This window comes from Podarcis cretensis, assembly GCF_951804945.1.
Source record: "Podarcis cretensis genome assembly, chromosome: 5".
NCBI lineage: Eukaryota > Metazoa > Chordata > Lepidosauria > Squamata > Lacertidae > Podarcis > Podarcis cretensis.
Genome location: NC_137174.1, coordinates 74471390 through 74488240, shown reverse-complemented (window position 1 = coordinate 74488240; position 16851 = coordinate 74471390). Strand labels below are relative to the sequence as shown.

Sequence of the window (16851 nt, the reverse complement as noted above, 5' to 3'; positions counted from 1 at the left end):
TTCTGGAGGAGGCCCCAACTTGCTGGAGCAGATATGGATGCTGCTGCAGGACGGATGCTGCAAAATTTATTCCATCAACGGTGTCAGTTCTGCTGGGAGGTAGACACTGTTGGACTTCACATACAACATTGTTATTATGCTACTTGACACTTGAAGATAATAATTTAGGTTGCAATCCTAAGCCCATTTGCTTGGTAGTAAACCCTATTTAACCCAGTGGGACTTACTTGGGAGTGGCTAGGGTTAGGATTGCCGCCTAAGACGATTTATAAAGATGAAAATGCTAGGTTACATATCCCCGAGGCTTCAAAATCATTATTTCAAAGTGATCAGATTTTCAGTAACTTTATTGGTTTCAGTAAAGACATAATTGATAAATAAGCACATTTTGATATTAAGAGGTCTTTGATGAGCTATGTTCAGTGCTTTTTTTCTAAAAAAATGGTTGGGGTACTCTTATTTTGAGTAAATCACCATTTTATAGTTCAAATTGGGGGAAATACAGTAAATGGACAAAAGTACAAAGATTCACAAAATGTTTAGGGGTATGCGTACCACTGTCTCCCCCCAGAAAAAAAGCACTGGCTATGCTTATTTGTTGTACTGACTAAAAAAGTAAATACATTCAGCTGTTTGCTTTGTTCTCCTTGCACCGTTTAATTATTGCATTGAGGTTAGCTCTGACAGAAGGAACTCCCCTGAACATAGTTTGTGGAGATGAAGTTCAGTCCCATTTCACAAAACGGAGGGAAGAATTGGAAATATTACTAACTTGTGAAATAAAAGTTGTATATGGAAACTGTTAAGAGTGTCAGTATCGTCTAACTATTTACCTTATCCTTTGAGTATTATGCATTAACTTTTTTCCCAGGTTGATGGGAGCACATCCACATTAAGCATGAACATTCATTTCAAAAGTCTCAAAAAGCTGATAGAGGAGCAGACGTTTAGTGAAATTCTTATTCCTTTGCAATCGGTAATGATACCTACTCTGCCTTCGGCTCCTGGCACACATTCAAATCATGATCCTTTTCCTGGGTGTTGGCCTTACATTGCTGGCTTTGGTGACACAGTGAGTATTAAGGTTCTATGTTTATATATTGATGCAAGTTAGCTCTTTATCATACAGTAAATTACTTGGCTGCAGAAGTGAATAGCAGAAAAGAAATAAAGGGGAAAGGGCCTTTGATAAGGGGAAGGATGAACTGGAGCCCTGAGGAGGTTGTCTGGATAACCAGTATACATATATGGACCGATGTAAAGTTTTGAGATGGTTTGGATTAGGTGTAGATTTCACCAAGAGAATACATTAAGCATTTTTTTCATGCTAAATTGTTGCTGTCTTTTTCTTTAGGTTGAAATCCTTTCCTCTCTTCAGAAGCCCAAGAAGATTACTTTAAATGGTTCAGATGGGAAGTCCTATATCATGATGTGCAAGCCAAAAGATGACCTAAGAAAGGACTGTCGACTCATGGAGTTCAATTCCCTGATAAATAAGGTTCTTTCGCTCTTTAAGTGTGTTTTGCAAAGCTGGGTATTGGCAGTCCAATACCCCCTTACTTTCCATTGGGGCTTTGTAGGAGTATTGCCTCGTTAATTGCCCCCCCAAATCATGAATTAATAAAGAAATAAAATTTTATTCACAAAAAGAAGAGACTTGAAACAATACAATATACTGTTTGCTATATCAACTATAGCGACCATTTATGATATTTATTCAGGAACCCTCCTCCAGACTCTTTACTTTTGCAGTACAGTTGTACCTTGGATCCCGAACACCTTGGTACTTGGATGTTTTGCCTCCCAAATGTGAGTGTTCCGGTTTGCAAACGTTCTTTGGAACCCGAATGTCTGGCGGGGCTTCCTGCAGCCAATCAGAAGCCGCGCTTTGATTTCTGAACGTTTTGGTAGTTGAATGGACTTCCGGAACGGATTCCGTTCAACTTCCAAGGTACGACTGTACTGAGAATTCTTCATTGTTATTCATCGACGTCTGCATGCGTGTATGCATGAAAGACCCTTGAAGCATCCAAACCATAAATGAGCAATCTTGACCATTTTAATTCCAGTAGCCACAACCTTTCAGACATTGATATTTTTTCTACAGAGCAAGTGTTTGGTCCAAGGATGTGAGAAGAAAGTGAAACCTCTGTATCTGTTTTCATAACTCTTAATACGCCATGGGCTTAGTCTAGAAGGCAACACTTAATTTCTATCTAGCTTTCCTTTTCTGAAAACAATGCCCCCCCCCCCCCAATCTCATCCTCTGATGTCACATACCATCCTGACCACTCTGACAACTCTTGGCTCACAGCAATCATCTGATATGCCAACCGTTACTGAGGGAGGCAGATGCTGATACATGTAACTAAACAGTTTGAGATACCGTACATACTATTTTTCTTATTTGTACAACTATAATAAAGAACTACGGGATGGATCCCAGCCATTGCCAGAGTCCAGCAAATATTTCAGCTGAGGTCCTTTTCAAATGTGACAATTGGGTATGTGGTGGTGGTTTCTTAAGCTGTACAGGGTTCTATTTAGTTAGCCTCCATGAACTGCTGCTGCCTACTTCACACTACTTTAGATCACCAACTATGTATGCCCTTTTTGGCAGAAGAGAGTAGCATGGAATAGCTGGAAGAGAATGAAAGATATGGGGGGGGGGGTGTGAGTGAGTGAGTGAGTGATTTTATTTATATGGTATATATGGCATTGGTCTTATGGTTGGTGATATGTTTCTTCCATAGTGCTTAAGAAAGGATGCCGAGTCACGAAGGCGAGAACTCCACATCCGAACCTACGCTGTTATTCCTCTGAATGAAGAATGTGGAATAATTGAATGGGTGAACAACACTGCTGGTTTAAGAAATATTCTGATCAAATTATACAGAGAGAAAGGTAGGAAACAAAAGCCCTTTTTAAATGGGGAAAAAATATATATCTGTGAGTGACAATAGAAGATGTGGAAGGGAGAGTGTGGAATGTTACACAATCCTTCAAAATATGTCACGTTGGTCTCCCATGCTCTGATTAGTATACAGTGGCTGTGTTTTCACATAATGGTAAGCAGTAAACCATAGCTTGCTACACATCAAAGTGTGCCTACTTTTCCCCTCCCTACTAGTGCTGAACGAAAATCAACTACAATACTTGGTTTACGGTTGTGCCCAGATCAGGGATCATATTTGCTTTACTCGAAACCAAACCATGATATAAGCCTTGGTTTGTTCGTGGCTTGCCTATTGTGGTTTGAGCAAAACAAGCCACAACCCCTGGTTTAAACGTTCAAGCTAAGCCAGGGACCTTGGTTTGCTTCCTCCGCATGTGATTGGGGAGGAGCAGGGAAGGAGCAAAGCAGGTGCGATTCGCTTGTGCACTGTAAGCTGTGGCTTATGGCCTATCAAAAGGTACAAATGTAGCCTCAGTGTTTACTCAACCAATCATCGCTGACTATCTTAACTGTATAGCATTAGCTTCCTGTGTCTAACTAGGTGTGTGTCTAGCTCACTGTGTCTAACTGTGTCTAACGTAGGTGTCTACATGACTGGAAAAGAGCTACGTCAATGTATGCTTCCAAAAACAGCACCTCTGTCGGAAAAACTGAAAGTTTACAAAGAAACTCTGCTTCCTCGGCACCCTCCTATTTTTCATGAATGGTTTCTGAGGAAATTCCCTGATCCTACTTCCTGGTCAGTTTGTTGCCCTGTAGTATTTCGTTTATTTTGTTGTCATGCCAAAGGTTAAAAAGCAAGCCAGTTGTAATATAGCAGAAGCTGTGAAGGCAATAAGTTTATTCATCATTGTAAACTACATGGCATCTTGGTTTCTTTGCTGTGATGAGAAACATTTAAGTATAAGGGTAAGAGGGCCCAAATAACCATGTGCTCCTATGGTATTTCTTCTTTCTAGGTACAGCAGTAGATCAGCCTATTGTCGTTCCACTGCAGTGATGTCAATGGTAGGGTACATACTAGGGCTTGGTGATCGTCATGGGGAAAATATTCTGTTTGATTCCTTAACAGGTGACTGTGTGCATGTGGATTTCAACTGTCTGTTCAATAAGGTGAGAAACTAAAACACTTTCATTGTCTGTCTCAAGTAACTGAAAACAATTTTCCTTTTCAAATGACGTTGCACGGTTCAAAGAAGTTGTACAGCTGAACACTTGACAAACTAAAGGATTATGTTGGAAGTTACGTCATGAATATATTTCTGTGGTGTCTGCTTGAGGTACTCCTGTAAATGTTTAAGGCAAACTATATGATGCCAAAAATATTTCATTTTGGCATCCAATGACCAAATCAGCTGCTAGCAAACAGTCGCTTTATATGGCTTTTATGTGTTCATTATACTCAGAGAAGATCACGACAAAGTAAAAGACATCAACTATAACTATATGTATATGAGATCATTCAAAGTATCTGATCACCCTTCAGATTTTACATAACAATATTAAATTTACAGTAGTGTACTGGTTGGTTAATGTGCACCACATGAGAAGGGTAGTCTTACAAAATCCTACAATGAATTGTTTTCTTTTGAAGGGAGAAATGTTTGATTTTCCGGAGATTGTTCCATTTCGCCTTACCCATAACATGGTCAATGGTATGGGTCCAATGGGGACGGAAGGTCTCTTCCGAAGAGCTTGTGAAGTTACACTGAGACTCATGCGTGATCAGAGAGAACCACTAATGAGGTACAATAACAGAGATGTGAGAAACTTCATATGCTATCTAACTTTACAATGTGAACTATTTAACCACTGTAAATTCCTAGCCGCACTTTAACTTTTCAGGGTTGGAGGGGGGGGGATGCGGCTTATATTCGGGCCAATATGGTACATGCAAGATGCTGTGAGCATTTTGAAGGAAGAGTGAGGTGTAAGTAACAACAACAAAATTCTGTTTGTGTAATGATTTAGAATTGCAGAAGTTGAAAGATGTATTGTTGGGTTGAAATAATAATAATAATTTATTATTTGTACCCCGCCCATCTGGCTGGGTTTCCCCAGCCATTCTGGGCGGCTTCCATAAAAACCAAAAATACATTAAAATATCACAGATTAAAAACGTCCCTGAACAGGGCTGGCTTAAGATGTCTTCTGAATGTCAGGTAGTTATTTATTGCTTTGAAATAAACGACAGACAAGTGGTGGGTGTCATATGGGAGGCATCTCCCGAGGATGTCTCAGGGAGTCTCTTTTATTGAATATTACAGCATTGCCACACATGTGCTCGTTGCTGATTGGTTAACACAAGTACAAAGCAAAGGTTACCTATAGACATTAATCATCAATAGATTAAAGGGTGGGAAAGGGAACACAGAATTGGACAGGCGTGAAAGCTTCCTTATTAAATTATAACTAGTGATTAATATAGCAAGACTTAATCTATTACTAGTGATTAATATACAGCATTCATCCATAAATGTGGTCAACCAAGCACTAAGAACAGGTCAGACTAAGAACGAGTCAGAATGCAATGTTTTCATGAACTCATGGTGAACTGAACATTCTAGGGTGATGTGCAGAAACAAAACTTTCCTTCAATGTATAAGTAATGTTTCTTTCCCACCGAAACTGCAACTACATGAATTTTCTTGAACCATTAACTTCCCTTTGTTTATATGTTATCTAGCGTTTTGAAGACTTTTCTCCACGATCCTCTTGTGGAATGGAGTAAACCAGTCAGAGGGAATACAAAAACCCTAGTGAATGAAACTGGAGAAATTGTCAATGAAAAGGTGACTTGGTGGGGGTGGGGACACCTTAAGTCCAGGCAGGACAGTTAATTCATATTGTGTGCCAAAAAATCCGATTCTGTGCCAAGGAGTCCCACACTTGGGCTACGTACACATCATACATTTAAGATACATTACTCCCCCCTTCACAATAATCCTGGTAGTATACCCCTCATAGAGCTACAATTTCCAGCACCCTTAACTACATTTCCTAGGATTCTTTAGGGAGTCCATGTGCATTAAATGTATGGTGTGCATGCAGCCTTGGTGTACCAATAAATTATGCAAATTACAGTTGCTTAGTTTACAAGTTCCCTTTTTGAGGCGAATATCTGAAGTGGAGTGCAAGTCAGTATGAGTAACTGGAAGAGAGGAATGCCTGGCAGTAATTAATAAAAATAGCTATTAATGCAACTTTCAGGTGGGGGACAGATGTAACTGCTGCTACTAAAAGATTACCTTCTAGTCTATTAATGCCACCCTTTTGTCATCTTGACTATTGTTTGCTTGCTTTCAGGCCAAGACCCATGTTTTGGATATAGATCAGCGACTTCAGGGTGTGATTAAAAACAGGAATAGAGTAAAGGGCCTGCCTTTGTCAATTGAAGGACATGTTCACCATCTCATTCAAGATGCAACAGATGAAAACTTTCTGTGCCAGATGTACCTTGGCTGGGCTCCGCATATGTGAACCTCTAGCATTTACAAACGAGTTGCTGTAAAATATATTTTTTGGGGGGAGGTTTAGTTCAGGGACACCTGTTTTTTGTTTTTAAAAAAACATCTATCATTTCTACTTTGGTATTTTCTGCTAGCACAACTATGTGTTTCAGTGTGTGATTTTGTTTATATTCCATATTTGTATATAAATGCCACTTGTATTTGAAAAGCCATTTATACAGATTATTAAAGAGCTGAAACCTTTCATTTTAAAAAGTTTGAATGCAGCGTTTTAGCTACTCAGTATTTTTATCTTTTATCTCTATTAAAAGGGTATGCACAATACCTAGATTATCTCCCCATTCCACACCTGAAAGGCCTTTTTTTAAGTGCCCCAACTACTAAGTTGGGTTAAGTAGTACTAAAGTGGTAATAAAACTGGTCCCAATGTAAACGTTTCTATATTTCAGTTGCAAAATCCTGTTAATGCACAGGATTCTGGATGCTACCTGTGGCAACTTATTACCATTTTAGCATTCCATACAGCAGAGCTTTCCAAACTGCTCATGTTGGTGACGACACACTTTTTAGACATGCATCATTTCGTAACACAGTAATTCAGTTTTACTAACAAACTGGAGGTTAAAGTAACCCCTTTCCAGTCCCAGAAGGAGCATGGGGAGCTTTTACGCTACACACCTACACAAGGCAGTCAACACACTAACCCAGGTCAAGTAAGTGGGGTGGCAATGGGTAAGTCTGGGTGAGCCGGAGCTGCTTGTTGCTGCTGCCAGTGCTGGGCCCTGTGGCAGCCTGGGCCTGACTCTGCACGGTGCAGGGTGAAATCCACCCCAGCACCTAGTGGATCAGAGCCTTTGGATGTTGCTGAGGGGCGCAGGCTCTTCGACAGTGTTGGCCCGGCTCTGCAAGGCACAGGGTGAGATCCACTCCAGCGCCTAGTCAAATGGAGTCGTCTGGTGCTGCTGACTTGCATCTAGTCATGGATATAATTCATGGTTATTGTAAATGATGGTTGTATGTAACCAAAGTGTACTCAAAATTATTAGTGGAGTCTACTCCACCAATGCTGTATGGCAGAGCTTTTCAAACTGTGTCAAGACACATTAATGCAGTGTTTCCTGACCTGGGGGGTTCTTATTCCAATGGAATGGAATAAGACCACACATTAAAAGTGGTGTGAGAGCTTTCTGAGCTGTGATACTTTGCGAGTTCTAAGAGAAGAGGAGAAAGGGGTTGGCCAGAGGTAAAGGAGGGCAGAGGCTCAGTTATGTTGACTTCCACTGTCTCAATACCAGTTGCTGGTAGTTCTGCTTTTTGGCCATCTAGTTTGGCCATTGTGAAGGAGTGGATGTTAAGAGCTGCAGCAAGTAGAATCCCTGATTTGGACCTTGTGTAGAGTAGAAATGAATTTGCTCTCCACCACGACACACAGTGCATACAAACATTACCTTTCCTGCATAGATTTTAAACCCATATCTTATGAATTAGAAGAAGTTACCTGTCAAGCAAGGCAAAAGCTGCACTTTCTGAAATTCCTCCTTTTGCACCACTATTGAAGACAGGAGAGGGGCTTCCCATCTTGTGCTACTCCGGGACAGTGACAGCACCACGCTGACTTCTCAGTCTGCTTCTTGACCACCATGACCCACTCAGACTTTGCATAATTTTTTTAATGATCCAGCGCAGGGTTTCCGGTTATTTTTCTTGCAGACCTTTTATGCCTTCAGTAGTTGTGTGACAAGCAGGGGAGAAAACTCAAATACTATTTACAAACAACAGCTCAACTTTTGAGGTCGAAAGTCATTTTACTCCATCCCTTCTTAGCCACCTTTTTTTCCTCCCACTGTAAAGCAGCACATAATTTTTAATGAGATAAATAAAACAAAGACGGGCAGCAAAAATAACAAACAACGCCTTTTTTCTCGCCTCGCCCTTGAATGTCCGGAAAACTCCGGACGTATGGCAGCGCGTGGAGATTTCCTTTAAAAATAGCTCAAAAACTTTGAGATTTCGCAAAACAAAACAACACAACCAAAACTTTTGCGTCCGGATTTTCACTTTTTGAAATAGGACAATCCTAGCTCTGTACACACGACACACGCTATCACCGAAGGTTTCGGAAACGCAAAGGCGGCGGCGGCGGCGGCGGCGGCTGCTGCCTTCCTGCAGCTCCCGCAGCTTCCAGCAGGGTGCGCCATTGCGCGGGCGGGCCTCTCCCCGCCTGCCTTGTTGACCCTCTGACGCAGTGCCGGTCCGCTCTAGGAACAGCTGCTCCGTGAGCAAACTCCGGCCCTTGCCCGGAAGAGAGAGGTGGTTTGTTTTTGGCCTGTGGCGGCGGCGGCGGCGGCGGCGGTCAGTTGCTTGTTGTGTCGGGCAGGGCTGGCGTTAAGAGCGGGCATCTGAGGGCGAAGAGGAGCAGCAGCCGCCATGGGAGTGCCGAAATTTTACCGTTGGATCTCGGAGCGGTACCCTTGCCTCAGCCAGGTGGTGAAGGAGCATCAGGTGAGAAGCGGCTGCCGGTGTTGCTCTTTCCTCTCTCCTGCTCTTGCATGGAGGGAAGGGGCTCTTCTTCTTTCCAGGGCGGCTGTGCTCGGGAAAGATGTCCCGGCACCTCCGAAGGGCTCCCTGGAAACCCCGCTTCGACCCTTTCCCCGGAGTCGCCGTCTTTGCCCAGGGGAGCCTCCTCTTGGCGACTCGTCCTAGAGAAGTTCTCCTTGCATTTTAGGGTTTCTGCCTCTATCCCGTCAGCTGGGCTTGTCGACTTATCTATGTGTTACTGATTATTATTATTTTAAACCCCTTATATCTGCTGAGCTCCTTGGAAAAGGGGGACTATACATGTAGTCGTGCTCATCATTATCTTCAAATAACGACGACAACGACATTTATATTATCTGTACCCTGCCCATCTGACTGGGTTTCCCCAGCCACTCTGGGCAGCTTCCAGCATATCTAGCAAAACAGCAGCAACAGCAGTAATAATACTATCATCATCTCCGCAGGGAGCCACAGCTTGGAGAGGAATGCCCTGTAGGGAAAGGGTGTGTGTTGTGTTGTTAAGATCATGGGGGTTCACAACATGAAAAGACAAAATGAGAACACAAAATACATAACAACCCTCCCACCCCACAAACAAGCCAATAGCCGCCTTCCCACAAACACATTTAAAAGGCTGTAGAGTGTCCTTTTCTCCTTGCAGCCTTCCTTCGTTCCTGGCTGCAGCCATCTGTGACTGCTTTTCATTTAGAGAAGAAGAGCAGGATGGGGGAACTGTTACAAACAACTCAGGCACACTTTGTACTTTGGTCCTTCACTGTGAAACGCTTCAGCTTTGGGAACGACGCCCTGTACACACTTGTATAGAAATATCTGCATTTGTCAGCCAACAACAGGAAGCTTTATTCTGCCTGAATTCTGAGGAGCAGGGAAAAACTGTGTGCTTCCACATTAGAAATTGGTCCAATAAAATACATGGTTGAATGGAAGTGAGATTTTACCCACAGGAAAGAGAATGAAGGTGATGGAGAATGAGCCAGACTGCTAAATCAGAAGGACCCTCTGACCTGGAGTGGAGTTGCCAAAATCCTGAATTCATTTTTTCTGCAGAGGTTTATGATGAAGTGATGGATAAGTCTTTCTAAGTAAACAAACTATAAATAAATAGTTCCATTGAACTCTGGAACTTTAAACACACCGCATTGTTTTGCCGACCACTGTTGCCTATTTGATAACCTTTGACTACAATTTATCCTGGTGATCTACCAATTACAGCTTTTTTTGGTTAAGGAACAGCTGCTTTGAATCAATGTAAAAGAGTGGCTTCTGATTTGAAGCTGGTGTCACCTGAGAGTGCCATTGGTGCCATTGTTAAAGTATTGGACACGGTGGTGGTAACTTCAAGTCCCCACTGAGCCCTGAGGATCACTAATTGATGTTACACTCTCAGCCTAACCAACTTTACAAAGTTTGTTGTGAGGATGAAATTGAGGAGTGGAGAAAAGGCAGAATAGGATAATAGTAAAATTAATTTTTAAAAAAATGTTTTAGAAAGATGTAAAACCAGACACTGTAGCTATAGTTACTGTTAAATACAGGGGTGGCTAACCTTTTTTTGGCCAAGCCATCTGAGGTCCATTTGCCAGCAGGTGGATTTAGCCACCTCACAATCTTATTACACAGAATTCTCTTCTCAGCTGCTCTCTACAGATCATCTGAGGAGGGGTGGGGCTAGCATCCCCCTTCACCCATCAAATGAAGAGTCTGACATCCAGGGAGGGGCTGTTTGAATCGCCCATCAAAGCACCAGGCTAAGCGCAGAGGTTTATACAACTTCTCCTATCCCAATGTTGTCCAGTTCAAATTTATCTCTTTTTGCCATCACCAAAGTTGTGGGATGGTCAGGGGGAGAGAAAAGTTTGATGGGGTGCCAGACAAGACTCCAAAGCTTGGATTTAGTCACCCTTGATCTAATGCATGGTCAGGAATCTTACACTTTACTTTCAATCTTGTGTATATATACTTGGGAGTAAATCCTATATTTACTTTTCCCTAAGTAAATATGCCTTGAGATACATGATAATATACAGATTGTAGCCTTCCATTCAGGGAGCAATATTTGCTTGTAGTTTATTTTAATTTATAGCATCAGTATTAATATACTTGAGGACTTGCTAGGAAAAAATGTATTGACACATAGCCTGATCATGTTCCTAGGTAAATTGCAGTTTTCATTTCTCTATGGAAATACTTAGCAGGTTGGTTTCACTTTTGTTTCTGTTAATGTGCTCTGTTGTTTTCCATTCTCACACAGAAGTGCTGCTTGCAGTGGTGAAATGTTTTAACTGGAGCCATATTTTCTATTTCTTCTAGCAATAATTAAAAATGCCTTTTTTTCTCCAGAATTTATATGCTGTCTTTCAAGACAAATGGGGAAGGTTGCTCACATAAACCAAATGTAGAATACAATTTAAAACATTTCTATTACATTTACAGAAACTGAAAAAGACCACCTAAAAACAATATGCAATAAAGTACCATAGCATCACTGTCATGTGATACTATCATTTTGGTTAGCTGTTTTGAGTAGCACTTTAACCTTGATAAAGGAACTTGACTTTGGAGTGACCTTGACTCGGCAGTTGTAGTTTCAAATGAAGTACCCAATGCTAAAGTCGGTGTTTTGTGGGGTTGTTTTTAATTTACACTGGCAAGGTACTGCTTGCTATATGCCTGACAATGTGCCCCTTGACCCTGGTCCTTCCTGGCTTGTTAAATCTAGGGCATTACTAGTTGGTCACAGAGCGTGGGTAATACTTCATTGTGTGACAGGGTGGAACAAGACAAACCATGAACTTGGGTTTGGAAATAATTTTAAGTCAAACCATAGCTTGGCTGCAGATATGACAGCAGGACTATGAGACAGGCAAAGCAGCTATGCTTTTTACTGTGAGTACCTGCATGGTCGCACATTCATGCTTAGTTTGGCTTAACATTGCAATGGGACTGGTAACTGCTGTGTAAGGGAGAATAATATAGCAACTATTGGTGGCTTCCTTGCTGCTAGAAGCAGAACACATTTCTTGATTAAAGGTAAAGGGACCCCTGACCGTTAAGTCCAGTTGCGGACGACTCTGGGGTTGCGGTGCTCATCTCGCTTTACTGGCCGAGGGAGCCGGCGTTTGTCCGCAGACAGCTTCCAGGTCATTTTGCCAGCAAGACTAAGCTGCTTCTGGTGAACCAGAGCAGCGCACGGAAACGCCGTTTACCTTCCCGCCGGAGCGGTACCTATTTATCTACTTGCACTTTGATGTGCTTTCAAACTGCTAGGTTGGCAGGATATGTAAACAATCAGACTGCATTGTTTCTTATCAAACCCAAAAATCTATAAACAGCAATTCCAGAATGCACAGTTAAAAATTATGAGCCCTCCTCCAGAGGTGGAAGTAACACATGAAATAAGTATTTCATATACCGGTATGGAATCATATCTACAGAAAGGAGGAAGATGGAGCATAACGTTTCTTGCTAGGTGGATGAATAACTGCTACTTGTATTAATTAATGGCTCTAATATGTTTCCTAGATTCCAGAGTTTGACAACTTGTACCTGGACATGAATGGTATCATTCATCAGTGTTCACACCCTAATGATGATGATGTTCACTTCAGAATCTCTGAAGACAAGATCTTTGCTGATATATTTCACTATTTGGAAGTATTGTTTCGCATTATTAAACCAAGAAAGGTTTTCTTCATGGCAGTAGATGGAGTTGCTCCAAGAGCAAAAATGAACCAGCAGCGTGGCAGACGTTTTAGGTGTGTGAGTTCTTCCTTGTTTGTTTGTTGTTATTGGTTCCCTCATACCTCTTCTGAATGCATGTTATTCTCAAGCAATGGCAGTTAACACTGTATCTGTTGCTAAAATTTTTTTTCAAGAAATGCTGTGTTCCTTCCAGGGTTTTTGGATGCCTTGCTGGATAAGCAAAAACGAAAGAAAGAAAATGAAAATAAATAGTTGCCAGCATCCCCAACCTGTTAGCCCACCTGCATTAATTTTTTCCCAAGGAAAAGGCCTGCATGCATTGTTGGGTGACATCCTACGTAATTTTTCTATGCACCTTTGGGAAGTGCTATAAAATGCTCTCAGAAACCAAAGAGGCACTTCATCTACCAGATGGAGCAGAAAGGATGCACTTTTGGGTGCCTCTTCCCAGAGATGTATGGAACACCTCTTGGCAGTGTCATCCAATGCACCCGCCTGATCTTTCCCAAGGGAAAGTCTGGGAGGAGTGTGCACTGTTGAGCATTGCTTCCCAAGGATGCAAAGGGAATGGTGGGATGGGAGTATGTTGTGTTGTCCACTGCTGCGATAAAGCAGGCACCTTCAGGCAGCAGTGTCCTCTACGTTCCACCAGCTTTCCTTCTCTGAAGCAGGAAAGGTTGACAATCTTTGCCTGTTTGGCCCTTTCTAGCTAAGGCTTTGCAGGCTTCTTTGCCATGCAGCTGCCGAACAGTCCCTGGTCTTCCTCCCACCTTTGGAGCTGTGAAGTGGCAGGAATTGCAGTGCAAATGCTTGGACAATCCTACCCAGCTCTACAGCTTCAAAATAAGGATTAAGACTGGCTGCTTTTTATGCTTGGCAGTTGATAGCACCGCACTAGTCATGGAGAGCATATTTGTTGAAGTCTGGGTGCTGTGCTGCTTACTTTAAAAATACGTCTGTCCCACCCCACTTTGACCTTTATATTTGTATATCTCAATACTGATATGTTTTCTGTGTTACTGTGTTTTGGAAGCTTCTACATGTATGGGAGCTGACATTGTAGCTGATGGAGAAACCAATACTTGCTTTGAGCTCATGGTAATGCACTTGGGCGTCTTAAGAAGAGGGTCTCTAAAATTATTAGAAAGTTTAACTCAGCTAAGTTTCATTTCAGCAGGATTTAAAAGAAAGCTCGGGTTTCTTTGCATTATGTTCCACTAAACACAATAATACAAATCTAATTAGTGTGGGTTAGCTAAATTAATGATTGTCTTGGTTAAAAAAAAATCATTTGGGACTGGGATTGGAGTAGAAGGGCTTGGAATTTTAGTGCATGAGTGTGAACTATAAAGCAGAAAGTCTCTGTTTAAATCTCACATCCTCCTCTAATTCACTGAGTAGCCTTAAGCAAGTCACTGACTCTCAGCTTATTCCCCTCCTGTCTAATAAAAACCCACCCCTTACACAGTTTTCGTGCTATTATTGATATTATGTATATGAAATGATGTGCATACTTGACAGCACTAAAATGCAAAATATTGTTACAGGTCAGCAAAGGAGGCAGAGGACAAAATAAAGAAGGCATTAGAGAAAGGAGAGACTCTTCCGACAGAAGCTAGATTTGATTCCAATTGCATTACACCAGGTAGAGGACTCTGCTTAATTTTTAATGTTCTTACATTCGGGTGCTAAGCTGCCATCTGGAATTGCATCCTTCTTTCTGCCCCTTACAGCTCATTTGAAATTAAAGGATGTGGTTTTCAAAAGTGCTGTAAGCCAAAGGTTTCTAGCAATTAACTCAGGTGAATGCTTTTTAGAAATTAATGACTTGAAAATGGTGGCAAATTGATAATCAGGCTTATTGTTATGAGACTGCTCTTGTGCGTTGCACTATAGAAAAAACTAGCAGTGGTTTGTTTTGAGCTACGGTTACAGTGGCAAATGTTTGTCTTTATCCCAGGGTAACTTTGGAAACCAGAAAATATGTAATGCATAGAAATTACTTGTGGTTATAGTCAACTAAAATTTCCTATCATATTCTTTTTATGCCCAAGAGCATTTAGCCATCCAAACACAGATTTTTGAGCGGTCTTTGGTTTGGTGATCTAAGGCAGTCTCTGTTTTTGAAATTCTGAGATAAGAAGTGTTAAATGAAGCAAACAAAGTTAAAAAAAAGGAAGTAGCAATAAACACCGCATGGAAAATGAGTGTAACATTGAACACACTAGCTATACTATATTGCATTTTTCTATTTCATTAGTCAACTAGGACATTTTACCTTATGATACAAAAATAGAAAAAAGATTTCCATGCACAAATGCAAAGAATCCCGCTTCTCCAGCTCATGTTGATTCCAAAGGATGCTGTGTGACTTTTGAGCAATTTTGGCCCATAAAAGCTGTCAGCAAGACTTTCAAAATGGAACTTAAATTCATTTTTATCTCCATGGGGGTACAGAGTCACTTAAGCTAAATCCTCTTTTCTCTTATCCCTGTTGCTATTCTTTGTCGAGCTACTATAAACTGGAAGTCACAAATTTTCTGGTTCAGGCACAACTCTTGAGACTGGAGAACCAGGTAATGTCTTCCCTCAAAAGTCTAGATCAGCAAGTGCTTAATGCATGGGAATCTCTGACGCTGTCTTTACCAGAAACAGGAAAACACAGTTGAAGCAAAATAAAAATGCTGAAATTCCAAAACACATTTTAGAATTCTGAACAGTTTATACTGTCATAGTGCCATCTTTAATTGTAGTATACCATCTATTTTTGTGAGAAACATTGATTTCTAAAAACGTGTCTCTCTTTGTAAAAGGTAAAATGATTGTTTGTTTCCCATTTCTGTTGATTGTTAATCTTTTCCAGTGAAACAGGTTTTAATTCTTTTCTGAGATTTCAGTCTGTGAAGATTTAACTTTCGTATTTATGTTACTAGGGACTGAATTCATGGCCAGGTTGCATGAACATCTGAAGTATTTTGTAAATATGAAGATTTCAACAGACAAATCCTGGCAAGGCGTAACTGTCTACTTATCAGGCCATGAGGTTACTTTTTACATTAGTAATTTCTTACAACATTAATACTAAACAAAGCAGTATTTATTAATTTTATTTTGTTCTTTTTTTGTTCAGACACCTGGAGAAGGGGAACATAAAATTATGGAATTTATAAGGTCAGAGAAAGCAAAGCCTGACCACGATCCAAATACAAGGCACTGTCTGTACGGTTTGGATGCTGACTTGGTACGTTCAGATTGAAAGTGTATGCGTGGGAATGTGTAGATTTGGGAATAAATTAAATTCTGGATATAAATATATGTGGCTATTAACCACAGTGTCTCTTCAGACTGCAATAAATGCTTTTACGTGGGCCCAGAGATTTCTCATCACCCTCTCACATCATAACCTGATCTTGAATTCCGGCAAGACTGAGCTGCTGTGAGTGACGCGTTCCTGTGACAGAAAATTTGGTCAACTGCCTGCCCTGGACAGGATTGCAGTCTAGCTGAAAGCGCAGTTAACACTGTGTCTGGGTGCTTCTGGAACCAGCTTTGTCTCTGGAGGCCCAGGTAGCCTCAGTAACTAGAAGCATTTTTTACCAGCTATGCCTGGTACAACAGCAACAGCCAGCCGTTTCAGGACCAGGAGAGTTTGACCACAGTAGCGACCACTGGTGATTTCACGATTAAATTACTACACTGCAGTCTGTGTGTGACTTCTCTTGGGCTTGATCTGGAAACTGCAGCTCATGCACAATGAGTGAGACAGGCAGGAGTGAGGTGCTCTGTCCAGAGATCTGCTCTGGTTGCTGATTTGTTATTGGGCCAAGTTCAGGGTGTTAATATTAGTATATAAAGCAGCTTGGGACCAGTTTATTTGCAGGATCTTCTCAGCCCATGTATGCTCACTTGACAGCTTTGATCTGCAGCACTGTTACAGATGCCACACAATACAGTGGTACCTCGGGTTACATACGCTTCAGGTTACAGACGCTTCAGGTTACAGACTCTGCTAACCCAGAAATATTACCTCAGGTTAAGAACTTTGCTTCAGGATGAGAACAGAAATTGTGCTCTGGCGGCAGCAGGAGGCCCCATTAGCTAAAGTGGTGCTTCAGGTTAAGAACAGTTTCAGGTTAAGAATGGACCTCTGGAACGAATTAAGTA

At 41.4% G+C, this 16851-nt stretch overlaps 2 protein-coding genes across 2 annotated transcripts in view; both read left to right on the top strand.

The window, feature by feature from the left end:
* The window catches only part of ATR (ATR checkpoint kinase), a 46185-nt gene extending 39716 nt beyond the window's left edge, over positions 1–6469 (top strand). The window contains exons 40-47 of the mRNA XM_079977533.1: positions 872–1072; positions 1355–1498; positions 2754–2904; positions 3539–3695; positions 3916–4069; positions 4551–4702; positions 5643–5748; positions 6263–6469. Of these exons, the coding sequence (XP_079833659.1) occupies positions 872–1072; positions 1355–1498; positions 2754–2904; positions 3539–3695; positions 3916–4069; positions 4551–4702; positions 5643–5748; positions 6263–6436 (1239 nt within the window). The 3' untranslated portion in view covers positions 6437–6469. The remainder of the gene's footprint in view (positions 1–871; positions 1073–1354; positions 1499–2753; positions 2905–3538; positions 3696–3915; positions 4070–4550; positions 4703–5642; positions 5749–6262) is intronic.
* Positions 6470–8689: 2220 nt separating this feature from the next.
* XRN1 (5'-3' exoribonuclease 1) overlaps positions 8690–16851 on the top strand; it is a 53945-nt gene continuing 45783 nt past the window's right edge. Inside the window, exons 1-5 of the mRNA XM_079977539.1 lie at positions 8690–8928; positions 12508–12740; positions 14235–14332; positions 15621–15730; positions 15818–15928. Coding sequence (XP_079833665.1) covers positions 8854–8928; positions 12508–12740; positions 14235–14332; positions 15621–15730; positions 15818–15928 — 627 coding nt within the window. The 5' untranslated portion in view covers positions 8690–8853. The remainder of the gene's footprint in view (positions 8929–12507; positions 12741–14234; positions 14333–15620; positions 15731–15817; positions 15929–16851) is intronic.